The sequence below is a fragment of the Engystomops pustulosus genome, chromosome 3 (assembly GCF_040894005.1).
Source record: "Engystomops pustulosus chromosome 3, aEngPut4.maternal, whole genome shotgun sequence".
NCBI classification, from domain to species: Eukaryota; Metazoa; Chordata; class Amphibia; order Anura; family Leptodactylidae; genus Engystomops; species Engystomops pustulosus.
The window spans coordinates 14,858,918-14,872,264 of record NC_092413.1 but is presented as its reverse complement, the minus strand read 5'-3'; the positions used below and the strand labels follow the sequence as shown (position 1 = coordinate 14,872,264).

The window sequence follows — 13,347 nt, the reverse complement described above, 5'->3', positions numbered from 1 at the left end:
GACCAAAGATTTGAGATACAAGACTGATGGAGAGATACATCTCTTACCAACGTCAAGGTGCTGGGGACCTAGGATGGTGGATAGATTTCCATTCTTTTTACTTTCCATCTCAAGGTAAGCTCCTGCTCATCAAGGTTTTCCCCTCCCCTCAAATTCCCTCTGTTCTCATTCCGTTTGCTTCCAGTTGATAGGGAATTAAGCTTCCCATGATGAAAGCAGAAGAGATAGGGGTTGCGTTCATAGAAGACGTCACAAGGGGTTGTTCCCAGCTTATCCCCAGAGACCATCGGAAGGTGATAAGGACTTTCTGTTGGCCATTCTTTTCACTTTGCGTCTACTTCGTAAGCTCCTACTCTCCAAGGTATCCAAATCTGTCTCGAGCCAAAGATCCTTTTTACTATGGATGTTGTTAATATTTGAGGTGGTTCTCTAAACATTCCCTCTGCCCTTATTACGTACTTCTGGTTCATCCACAATGGAAGGGTTGAGGCTCCCATGACTGGCGTGGGTCATTCAACGGCTTCAGCAGTCACATATGTGAGACTAACTCATCATCTGCAGTGAAGTCACCACCCGTGCACCACTTCATTTCCCGACAAAATCAGAAGCAGAAGATATAGGCGTTGTGTTCACAGGATCCCTGCTTAACTCCCAAGACAATTGGAAGGTGATAGGGACTTCGAAAGGTGGGTTGATGACCGTTCTTTCACTTTTTGTCTCCTTCATAAGGTCCAAGGTATCAGCTACTAAATCACCTTGTGCCATAGAGGCCTTTCACTATGAATATCAATAATATCTAAGAAAGGTCTCACCCAATTCTCCTTGTTGTATAGCCCTCATTCCCTTTGCTTCTGGTTCATCAGTAATGGAAGTGGTTCCCATGACCGCCATTGGCCATTTACCGGCCTCAGCAGTCACATGTGAAAGACTAGCGCAGTGGTGGCGAACCTATGGCACGGGTGCCAGAGGTGGCACTCAGAGCCCTCTCTATGGGCACCCTTGCCATCACCCCACCGCAGACTTCGCCAGAAAGGACTCAAGGCCTCTTGCAGTCCCAGGCAGCCCAGGACCCTAGAAGGAAGCTACAATGATAACCCTTCTTTCTACTACATTGGTGTCCTCAGGTGCCTATACAATTTAAACATGTGACAGAGCAGGGAGTAATAAGCTACTGTTTAAATTGGCAAATCGGCACTTTGTGAAAAATATGTGGGTTTTGGATGTAGTTTGGGCACTCGGTGTTGAATAGGTTTGCCATCATTGGACTAGCGCATCCTCGGCAGTGATGCCACCATCTGTGAACCACTTCGGAGCATACAGAGAACTTATAGGTCTGTAATATGGACAGAAGGTTCAGGACACAATCATGACGGAGCGATACCTCTCTAACATCTCTGGACCGGATAGTGTCCAGGGGATGTCCATCATTGGCAATGTCTTGCCACACACAGCTAAATGTCAGCTACCTGGTTACCCAAGGCGGCAGATGCCCTTTATATGGGTACACCACACAAAGCCCCAGCTTCCACTATGAGTAAGCGAGCTGTAGCATACGGAGCCGGCATTGCCGATATGCTGCTTATTAAGATTGCTAAAGCCACAAATGTCACTTGTCACCAGCGAGCGAGGCAGAATATTGTTGTGTCTTCCTACAACGGATCGTATCTGGCACGGGGCTTCCCCTGCCGGAATATCATGAAAAGCAGCGCCAGGTGCCAGCCGGCCTTTCATCCACAAGCTATTGTGCCCGCGACGCCATTATCCGGCTTGGCATTAATGAGTTTGACATCAACAAAAAAAAAGGGCTCAGGAAACAAATTGTTCATTCACAATTCTGGATGAGGGCAATTTATTAGAGTCTTTATCAATCCACAACCATTGCAGTGGAAGAGGACTGCGTCGTCCTGGAGAGATTAGCAGCCAAGTGTCAGAACGGGCTACAGCTGAGACGTCTATAGGAGATCTATCCCACCGTATAGGAATACCACGCGACACATAACCTATATAATGAGGTCACATCTTAGCCCAGTCTCGGGGAGTCGGGGGCGGGAGCCATAACACAGTCTCGGGGAGTCAGCTCTGAGGTCCCTGAGCAGAAGACCCCCATTCTCCTCTAAGATACCCACATGACAATCCCTTTCAACTTTTAATGACTGCACATAGTACATATAAGTCCTCCACAGGTAGGTGAAGAGGGCTCTTCATACACATCGGGTGTTTGCTGCATAATGCAGGCACCAATCACGGGTGTTAACCAGCTAAATGCTATCAATAAAGCCATCCGTGCAGTGATGAGCACAATACCCCCTGTCCGTCGACCCCCCTCCTCCTCCCCGAGAAAGTTACACTTTACACACCTAACACCGAAGCGTGAAAAATTATTAGCGTCAGAATATGTTGAAATGAAGAAATTTATTTTTTTTACCAAAAGTTTTAATTTTTTGGGTCTATCAAAACTTTAAAAACTTGTATAAATTTGGCATCTCTGAGATTTGGAGACATTATTTGGAGCGCACAGCAATTATTTGGACGCATCCGCTTTTATTCAGGCAATTTCCATGTGGAATTTTTTTTCCCGCTTCCCAGTACACAGCACAGAATATTAAAAACACTAAGGAGGACAATATATTATGCTCTGTACAGGGAAAAATTTCAAAAAGGTTATGAATTTTTAAAGAAGGGGAATGTAAAATTTTTTTTATTTTTTTTATTATTTTTTAAATGGCCTGGTCCTTGAAGGGTTAACGCCTGGACACTATATATCAGGATGGTTGGGTGCACTGGCGGGTGACTTATCAGTGTCGCTACCTGCAATGTCACATTTGCTTTGGAAACGGTTGTTATGTAACAATACACAATGATCCCAGACGTCACCGCCGACCAGAACCGGATCACTGGAGCAAAGTCACAGTCAGAACAGCGTCATAAAAGGAGAAGAACAAACAATCTGTGCGGTGTCTGAGCCTGCGACACACATTCCTAGGATATTCCTGGACTGTAGCATGGCCATGTGTATCGTGGGGTGTCCTCACACTGCTGTGCTCTGAGATCTGTGCAGTGAACACAGAGTAGCCTGATTTAGTTGGATCTTACCATCGCTCATCATTTAGTTCCCAGGCAGATAAACCACCAGGTCTAGGCAGCGGCTTCCTTCCTATTCTTAAAGGGAACCTGTCACCACATTTTTCACAGATACAGCTGGTGACAGGTTCCTATAGAGCCCTAGTAACCTTATAGCTAAATATTGTTTCCATCACATCCCCATAAAATCAACTTTGTTATCTTACCTGGCATCAGCAGCGAGTCACAGGGAGCGTAACCTCCTCGGTCGAGTCCAGTAACTCCTCCCTATGTCCCATGCCCCTTCTCATTCAGCACTTCATGTCATGTGTCCAGGGTGATGTCATCGGAGGTCCTTTGTCCCCTTACATTTGCAAAATCCATCCCAATGTATTTATCTGATCACATGAAATGACAGCTGCATCCATGGACTTCTACTCCTCGCCATCCTCCATGGAGGCTGCTGTGAATTCATGTGATCAGATACATACATTGAATAGATTTTGCAAAAGTAAGGGTGTAAAGGACCTTAGATGACATCACCCTGGTTACATGACATGGAGTCCTGAATGATGTAACAGAGCTCTCTCTCAATGATCCAACAAGGTACGGAGTAAAACACAGTATTTCCTACAGAGCTGTATAGGTCTGTAGTTGAATATTGGCAGACGGTCCCTGAGTACTGGTAGCAATGAGCAGTGCATACGCAGGGCCCCATTATTATCATTGGAATCAGGTAAGTTGCATGTAAGTTTACAAACTGATTTTTGTAACATAAGGGAAATGCTTTTTAATCCTAGGTTCTCCTTTAAGAAGATAGTGACAGTTAATAGGGCTATATGGGAACCGAACTGAAACCCTTCTTTTAGCTAAAAATTGTTTCACTCAACTTCATCATTTTACCTGCTATCCAGGGATATCTATAGCGAGTCGAGGGATGGCGTGGCCTTCTTGGGCTGAAACCAGCAGTTCTTCCCCATGCTTTCTCAGAATCCAGCAGTAATGTCATGTGACCAGGGTGACATCATCCGAGGTCCTCTAGCCTCCTAACATTAGCAAACTGTACACCATGCATATATCCGGTCACATGAAATCACAGCATGCTTGCATGGAGGTCAGAGAGGAGTAGAAGTCCATGCTGGGATTACATGTGATCAGATACATGCATGGTGTACAGTTTGCTAATGTTAGAAAGCTAAAGGAGATGAGATGATGTCATCCTGGTCACATGACACGCTGAGAAGGCATAAAGAGGAGCTGCTGCATTCAGCCCAAGGAGACCACGGACACCCCTGGCTCACTATAGATACCCCTGGAAAAATTCTAAAATATATTTTATGGGAATCTGAAGGAAACTATTTTTAGTTAAAAGAAGGGTGTTTGGTAGTTAATAGGCTGTATGGGAACCTATCATTAGCTTAATTTGTAAAAAATATAGGGACAGGTTGCCTTTTAGTATGAACATGCTCAGCCATGGGAGTGTCAGAAGAGACTGCAGATTATCAACTGGCCGACAATACAATAGATTTCTATTGACTTCTACTAAAGGTGTCACGCTGGGTCCCTTCTAAAAGCCCATGAAAGCAGAAAGGCGTCATCCCTGGCTCCCTCCTACACAGGGACGATTGGCCCGAGCCTTCTGTCAGCCGCTTACCTCCTAAGGCTTCTTCCACATGTGGTGCTCAGCCCCCGTGGGCAAGTTAATGGTTACTGGTTAATGACCAGTAAAAGTTAGAAAAAAAAACTCAGAATATCCCTTAAAGGGGTCGTACTAACATAGATTGTTATCCCCTATTTACAGGATAGGGAATAACAATCCCGAATGCTGGGACCACCACCAATTACTAGAATCGGGGTCTCTTTTTCAGTGATTAAAGGGCTTATCCGGGCTTTAAAAATTACTGAGGGCCGGGCTGGGGCGGGCTATTTAAACATAATAAACAAGTACTTACCTCCTCCGGCGGTCCCTTCGATCCGTGCCCCTGTTTGTTTACAGGGGCACAGAAGCCGCGCACAGGGAACTTCCGGTCCGCGATGTGGCCGGCTCCTCCCATCCGTCCCTATCTCTCAGCATTGTGAGCGCTGGGAGATGGTGTCGGATGGGAGCTTCCGGCCGGCCCCCTGTATACAAACCGGCGCACAGAAGAGACAGACCGCGGCGCGGGACATCAGCAGCGCCAGACGAGGCAAGTAGATGTTTGTTATGTTTAACTAGCCCACCCCAGCCCGGCCACAAGTAAATTTTAAGACCCGGATAACCCCTTTAAATGAAGCAGATGGGCCACTCCATTCAGTAGCAGTCACAATATTTACACTGTGTAGCCTGCAGCTAGTGTTATGTATTGTCCCAAGAGATGTGTAATCAGACCTTCGTGTATGTTGTTAGTAGCAGCAGGACTGTGATATATGGATTTATATTCCAGGGCTTTACTGGGGGATGTTTTCTCGCACTGCTCTCTGTAGCCAGAATTAGCGATTGTCCTTGGAGAGATGTGCAATCAGTTATTAGTAGAAGCAGGACTGTGAAACATGTATTTATATATTCTAGGAGTGAAATGCTGGGGTGTCTTCGCACTGCTGCTCTCTGTGCTTATCTAAGCTCACTGCTTCTAAGCCCTTACCCTCTGAGTGGCTGCTATAGTATTAATCCGGAAGTCGGCTACAGTTTTCACTTAGACATTTGGGGAGGAGCTCAAAGCACAAAGCATTGCAATCCTGGAATATAATTCCATATTTCATAGTCCTGCAGCTACTAATGACATACACAAAGGTATGATTGCATGGCTCTCCAGGGACAATACTTAACACTGGCTGCAGAGAGCACAGAGCACAGCAGAGTTAGGACACGTCACAAGTGCAATCCTGGATTATTAATGCATATATCATAGTCCTGCTGCTACTACTAAAACCCTGAAAGTAATGATATCACATCTCTCTAGTGATAATAAAGTAACACTGGCTGTAGTCTTCAGGGACTAAATACAGGGACTACTCCTGAATTGAGCGACATCCTTGACTGTGCGCTAACAATACCCAACACTGGTACAATGTTCCTGATTAGACATGAGCGCAACCGGTAGTCGGGTTCCGCCGCCTGACTGATGAGAGAGACGCATTTTTTTTGGTTTTATACAATAACAACCCATACTCAGGCAGATCGACTACGTCTCCATGCACATCACACATTCATTACGCACAGAGACTCAATCTTGAATCCCGGCCCCCTTGATGGGACCCTGTGACTATGACGCTGGTGTACTGGGTACGGCAGATATGGTATGGCACCCAAGTGTGAACGCAGCCCTATATATATATGGTGTATATACAATGTGACTACCACATGACTCGGTTTATGCCATTTCTCACCGTTTAATATTCAGGGGTGCAATCACTCCCCCAAATCTGACAGAACCCCCTCCTGCCCGACCCCGACCACACACGCAGTCATGATAGCGGAACTCACCAGCTGGTTCCTTTATTGGCTCGAATGTGTTTCCTGGCCACGCCAACCATGAACAAAGCTTGAGATGTCTGCACCAGGATCAGAGCCAAGCCAAGGCAGCGGACTGAGCCACCATGACGCTTCCGGAACAGCAGCGGAGACCCGGAGCGGAGGGGAGCGGAAGTCGGAATGAACCATTCACACTGAGAACTATGGGAACCAAATAGACGCCGCCTAACCTCTCCGCAGTAACGCTTCAAAACGAAACTATTTTATCTGTCACGCGTTACATCAATTCCTGCAATTTTTGACATTGTTTTGGTGAAATAATACGAATTATCTACAAATTCCCCTCCTATCCGGAATGGTACAGTCCCGTCTCTATAGAGACGCGTCCAGACACCGGAGCTATGGCCACCCTAGGGAAGCTTCAGCGCCGTCTATCCGAGCTGACCATGGAATATTTCCAGAGATGCAGGTGAATTTAGGGGACGGCACCCAAAAAATAATGGACTAGGGGGTGCAATGGGTCCGGGACCAGAAAAAGCGGCCCACAACTAACTTTCTAGGAAAAAATAGAGCGGCTGCGAAAAGTGAACTACATTTCCCATGATTCCTTGTCATGGAGTCGGATTGTAGGAATCATGGGAAATGTAGTTCCGAGGCAGGTGGGATTTTTTTTGGAGGCTCAGAGTAGGCTTTTTTATGATGATGGGAGTTATAGTTCTTTGCCCACATGATACTTTGTGTTATAGCTAACAATGTGCATTGAATATGGTTAATAAATTATCTAATTTGGCTCCTTATAATTAAAGAAAAGGTACTTTGAACATGTAAAGATCACTTTTAGAAGACTACAACTCCCAGCATTCCATCACATGAGATGATACATTTTTGTTACTATACCTATGATCATTTTTTTATACTCTAAACATGGGATAAGTGACTTATCTATGGCTATTGGACCTCCGCCAAACCAAATTCCCAGAAAACAAGTGTCCGATGTGTACGGAGTAGTGATGGGAATGTACTTGTGTTATGGAAAATGGCAGATTCTGCTTTGTGTGACATTTTTTTTGGGCAGGTCACGCCCCTTTTCTCATAATCACGCCACTTTACATGTCAGGGCCAGCCTATAAGATGGGGACACTCCTCTTTTGGGAACCTGTCAGCAGAAATTGACCTATTAAACCACTAGCAGTATGCTGTGAAGCAGCTGACACACCTTCTAATCTGGATGATGTTTCTCTGATAGTCCAGTGTGGTGGCATCATCCAGAAAATCTACTTTGAAATGAGTATAAATTGGTTGTATAAAGTCAAGGAGGCGGAGAGTTTACCACTGAAGTCAAGCTCTCCCTCCCTCAGAAAGCCCCTATCACTGAAATTGATGCTCCTGCATCCAGAGACATCACCAACCAGATCTCCAGATGTGCATGATGTCAATCACAGAAGAGGAGGTTTTCAGAGGCAGGAAGAGCTTGACTTCTTTGATAAACTCCCCACCTCCTTGACTTTATACGACCATTTCACATCTCACATCAAAGTTGATTTTGTGGATGATGGAACCACGCAGATGGAAGGTATAAATCTGCTAGACAGCATGCTGGTAATCGTTAATTAGGCCAATTTCTGATGACAGGTTCCCTTTAAGGCCTCTATGACTGCCGGAATAGATGTGTAAACTCTTCCGTGACTCCAGAAGTTCATTTAGGGAGAACTTAGTCCAGTCCAATCCCCTGCATTCTCTTGTAAGGGACTCCGGGAACTAATATTTGAAATACTTGTAGAACCCCCTCACAGTTTTAGCATACCTCCCAACTTTTAGGCTACAAAAAGAGGGACAAAATTCCCTCCCTTTTTTTTCCAAAACCATGCCCATTGTTTCACCCCCATTTCACATATTATAATATTGTCCTTACTTGCCCCAAAATAGTATAATGCTCCTTACTGTGGCCAACTCCCCTATGGACCCAAATAATACCCCATAATGCAACTGAGCAACATATAATGACACTGCTTTCATTTTTATCCTGTCCTCTCTCATACTGGGGCCCCCCTGTCCTCTCTCATACTGGGGCCCCCCTGTCCACTCTCATATTGTGGCCCCCCCTGTCCTCTCTCTCATATTGTGGCCCCCCCTGTCCACTCTCATATTGTGGCCCCCCTGTCCACTCTCTCATATTGTGGCCCCCCTGTCCTCTCTCTCATATTGTGGCCCCCCCTGTCCTCTCTCTCATATTGTGGCCCCCCCTGTCCTCTCTCATACTGGGGCCCCCCTGTCCACTCTCATATTGTGGCCCCCCTGTCCACTCTCTCATATTGTGGCCCCCCCTGTCCTCTCTCTCATATTGTGGCCCCCCCTGTCCTCTCTCTCTCATATTGTGGCCCCCCCTGTCCTCTCTCTCTCATATTGTGGCCCCCCCTGTCCTCTCTCTCTCATATTGTGGCCCCCCCTGTCCTCTCTCTCTCATATTGTGGCCCCCCCTGTCCTCTCTCACTCATATTGTGGCCCCCCCTGTCCTCTCTCTCTCATATTGTGGCCCCCCCCCTGTCCTCTCTCACTCATATTGTGGCCCCCCCTGTCCTCTCTCACTCATATTGTGGCCCCCCCTGTCCTCTCTCACTCATATTGTGGCCCCCCCTGTCCTCTCTCTCATATTGTGGCCCCCCCCTGTCCTCTCTCTCATATTGTGGCCCCCCCCTGTCCTCTCTCTCATATTGTGGCCCCCCCCTGTCCTCTCTCTCATATTGTGGCCCCCCCTGTCCTCTCTCTCATATTGTGGCCCCCCCTGTCCTCTCTCTCATATTGTGGCCCCCCCTGTCCTCTCTCTCATATTGTGGCCCCCCCTGTCCTCTCTCTCATATTGTGGCCCCCCCTGTCCTCTCTCTCATATTGTGGCCCCCCCTGTCCTCTCTCTCATATTGTGGCCCCCCCTGTCCTCTCTCTCATATTGTGGCCCCCCCTGTCCTCTCTCTCATATTGTGGCCCCCCCTGTCCTCTCTCTCATATTGTGGCCCCCCCTGTCCTCTCTCTCATATTGTGGCCCCCCCTGTCCTCTCTCTCATATTGTGGCCCCCCCTGTCCTCTCTCTCATATTGTGGCCCCCCCCTGTCCTCTCTCTCATATTGTGGCCCCCCCTGTCCTCTCTCTCATATTGTGGCCCCCCCTGTCCTCTCTCTCATATTGTGGCCCCCCCTGTCCTCTCTCTCATATTGTGGCCCCCCCTGTCCTCTCTCTCATATTGTGGCCCCCCCTGTCCTCTCTCTCATATTGTGGCCCCCCCTGTCCTCTCTCTCATATTGTGGCCCCCCCTGTCCTCTCTCTCATATTGTGGCCCCCCTGTCCTCTCTCTCATATTGTGGCCCCCCCTGTCCTCTCTCTCATATTGTGGCCCCCCCTGTCCTCCCTCATATTGATATTATACTACAGCGCCATAGCCGTGAAACATTATTTTACTTTTGTAGAGACGCGGAGGAGAACAGACTGACGGAATATAACGCAGCAGTGGTGATCCAGAGCTGGTTTCGAGGATGTCGAGTCCGAGCCTATCTCAGGTAATGAGGGTGATATATATGTATAGTTAACCCTTAATGTCACAAGGGAGGAGCTGGGAAGCAGTGTAATGCAGAGATTGCACAGCAGTGTGAGGACACACCCCCAATGTACACAGAGAAGCTACAATGCTGGAACATAAATCCAAATTTCACAGTCCTGCATCTAACAACAACATAAACATAGGTATGATTACACATCTAACAGCACCTAATGCTGGCTGCAGGCAGCACAGAGCACAGCAGTGTGAGTATATGCTGGCAATTGCACTGGAAGAAGATGCATTCCAGGAATATAAATCCATTTTTCACAGTCCTGCTGCTACTATCAACATACACAGAGGTATAATTACAAATCCTTCCACGAACAATACAAAACACTGGTAGGGAGCACAGCAGTGTAAGGAAACAAGCCACACGCTTTTAATGTGATTTTTTTTCACCTTCTTAATTTTTAAAAACTAAACGATAAACATGATCAAAGTCCTTTCATGCCAATTACTGTACCTGTCAATCATGTGTCTCCTCATATACATATAATATATATATATATATATATATATATATATATATATATATATATATATATATATACCTTTATATGGTCTTTCTAGATACCTGAACAGGATGGTGACGGTGATCCAGAAGTGGTGGCGCGGGTATCGCGCAAGAAAATACTTCCGGAGCAAAGTCAAGGTAATAATTACAGCTGGTTGTACTAGGTTTTAGTGTAATGTGGCTGCACTTTATGTACATGCTCAGTAGTGAAGCCCCTCTGCTACAGATAAAAGTATAAGACACTAGGAATAATGGCCATATTTACCTCTGCACCGCTAGAGTGACCAGGAAAACAGGACTGTGGACTATTTTGGTGGAGCTGGAGACAGCGATGGGGAAACTGAGGAGTCAGTTTTTGTAAGTTTGTCTCCAGACTCCAGAGCACAGATCACAGGAGAACTTGTGACCCTCCGTTTTGCCAGGGACGTGAGATCTGACTGACGGCATGCTGTGAATAGGGGATACATGTCTACATTTCGATCCCACCTCTGAACACAGCAACCTCATTGACTGTCAGGTACCAGGGGTAGTGGATCTACTGTACCCCCGCGGACGATGATGTAAGCCGACACGTGGGAGCGGAGTCTAAGTGGCACCTGGTTTTCATCAGAACCCGCCACAAAGCTAGGTGCAGAATCATAAGGCAAACTTGTGGTCGGGGACAGGCAGGAGGTCGAGACAGGCAGCACAGGATCAGAGTCGGGGCGTAGCGGTAGCTCGGGACAGGCAGCACGGGATCAGAGTCGGGGACGTAGCGGTAGCTCAGGACAGGCAGCATGGGATCAGAGTCGGGGTCTTAGCGGTAGCTCAGAACAGGCAGCACAGGATCAGAGTCGGGACGTAGCGGTAGCTCGGGACAGGCAGCACGGGATCAGAGTCGGGGACGTAGCGGTAGCTCAGGACAGGCAGCATGGGATCAGAGTCGGGGTCTTAGCGGTAGCTCAGAACAGGCAGCACGGGATCAGAGTCAGGGACGTAGCAGTAGCTCAGGACAGGCAGCACAGGATCAGAGTCGGGGACGTAGCAGTAGCTCAGGACAGGCAGCACGGGATCAGAGTCGGGGACGTAGCAGTAGCTCAGGACAGGCAGCACGGGATCAGAGTCGGGGACGTAGCAGTAGCTCAGGACAGGCAGCACGGGATCGGAGTCGGGGACGTAGCAGTAGCTCAGGACAGGCAGCGCGGGATCAGAGTCGGGGGCGTAGCGGTAGCTCAGGTTAGGCAGCACGGGATCAGAGTCGGGGACGTAGCAGTAGCTCAGGACAGGCAGCGCGGGATCAGAGTCGGGGACGTAGCAGTAGCTCAGGACAGGCAGCACGGGATCAGAGTCGGGGACGTAGCAGTAGCTCAGGACAGGCAACACGGGATCAGAGTCGGGGAGGTAGGGGTAGCTCAGGACAGGCAACACGGGATCAGAGTCAGGGAGGTAGCGGTAGCTCAGGACAGGCAACACGGGATCAGAGTCAGGGAGGTAGCGGTAGCTCAGGACAGGCAGCACGGGATCAGAGTCGGGGACGTAGCAGTAGCTCAGGACAGGCAGCACGGGATCAGAGTCGGGACGTAGCAGTAGCTCAGGACAGGCAGCACGGGATCGGAGTCGAGGACGTAGCAGTAGCTCAGGACAGGCAGCGCGGGATCAGAGTCGGGGGCGTAGCGGTAGCTCAGGTTAGGCAGCACGGGATCAGAGTCGGGGACGTAGCAGTAGCTCAGGACAGGCAGCGCGGGATCGGAGTCGGGGACGTAGCAGTAGCTCAGGACAGGCAGCGCGGGATCAGAGTCGGGGGCGTAGCGGTAGCTCAGGTTAGGCAGCACGGGATCAGAGTCGGGGACGTAGCAGTAGCTCAGGACAGGCAACACGGGATCAGAGTCGGGGAGGTAGGGGTAGCTCAGGACAGGCAACACGGGATCAGAGTCAGGGAGGTAGCGGTAGCTCAGGACAGGCAACACGGGATCAGAGTCAGGGAGGTAGCGGTAGCTCAGGACAGGCAGCACGGGATCAGAGTCGGGGACGTAGCAGTAGCTCAGGACAGGCAGCACGGGATCAGAGTCGGGACGTAGCAGTAGCTCAGGACAGGCAGCACGGGATCGGAGTCGAGGACGTAGCAGTAGCTCAGGACAGGCAGCGCGGGATCAGAGTCGGGGGCGTAGCGGTAGCTCAGGTTAGGCAGCACGGGATCAGAGTCGGGGACGTAGCAGTAGCTCAGGACAGGCAGCACGGGATCAGAGTCAGGGACGTAGCAGTAGCTCAGGACAGGCAACACGGGATCAGAGTCGGGGGCGTAGCGGTAGCTCAGGTTAGGCAGCACGGGATCAGAGTCAGGGACGTAGCAGTAGCTCAGGACAGGCAGCACGGGATCAGAGTCGGGGGCGTAGCGGTAGCTCAGGTTAGGCAGCACGGGATCAGAGTCAGGGACGTAGCAGTAGCTCAGGACAGGCAGCACGGGATCAGAGTCAGGGACGTAGCAGTAGCTCAGGACAGGCAACACGGGATCAGAGTCAGGGAGGTAGCGGTAGCTCAGGACAGGCAACACGGGATCAGAGTCAGGGAGGTAGTGGTAGCTCAGGACAGACAGCACAGGATCAGAGTCGGGGAGGTAGCGGTAGCTCAGGACAGGCAACACGGGATCAGAGTCAGGGAGGTAGTGGTAGCTCAGGACAGGCAGCACAGGATCAGAGTCGGGGAGGTAGCGGTAGCTCAGGACAAGCAGCACAGGATCAGAGTCGGGATGTAGCG

At 49.1% G+C, this 13,347-nt stretch overlaps 2 protein-coding genes across 3 annotated transcripts in view; one reads left to right on the top strand and one right to left on the bottom strand.

The window, feature by feature from the left end:
• The window catches only part of GPATCH2 (G-patch domain containing 2), a 103,035-nt gene extending 96,354 nt beyond the window's left edge, over window positions 1-6,681 (bottom strand). Inside the window, exon 1 of the mRNA XM_072140112.1 lies at window positions 6,524-6,681. Within this exon, the coding sequence (XP_071996213.1) occupies window positions 6,524-6,573 (50 nt within the window). The 5' untranslated portion in view covers window positions 6,574-6,681. The remainder of the gene's footprint in view (window positions 1-6,523) is intronic.
• Window positions 6,682-6,865: 184 nt separating this feature from the next.
• Window positions 6,866-13,347, top strand: part of SPATA17 (spermatogenesis associated 17) — a 119,565-nt gene continuing 113,083 nt past the window's right edge. For both annotated transcript variants that reach the window (XM_072140114.1, XM_072140113.1), the window contains exons 1-3: window positions 6,866-6,980; window positions 9,970-10,059; window positions 10,671-10,752. In XM_072140114.1, coding sequence (XP_071996215.1) covers window positions 6,913-6,980; window positions 9,970-10,059; window positions 10,671-10,752 — 240 coding nt within the window. In that variant the 5' untranslated portion in view covers window positions 6,866-6,912. The remainder of the gene's footprint in view (window positions 6,981-9,969; window positions 10,060-10,670; window positions 10,753-13,347) is intronic.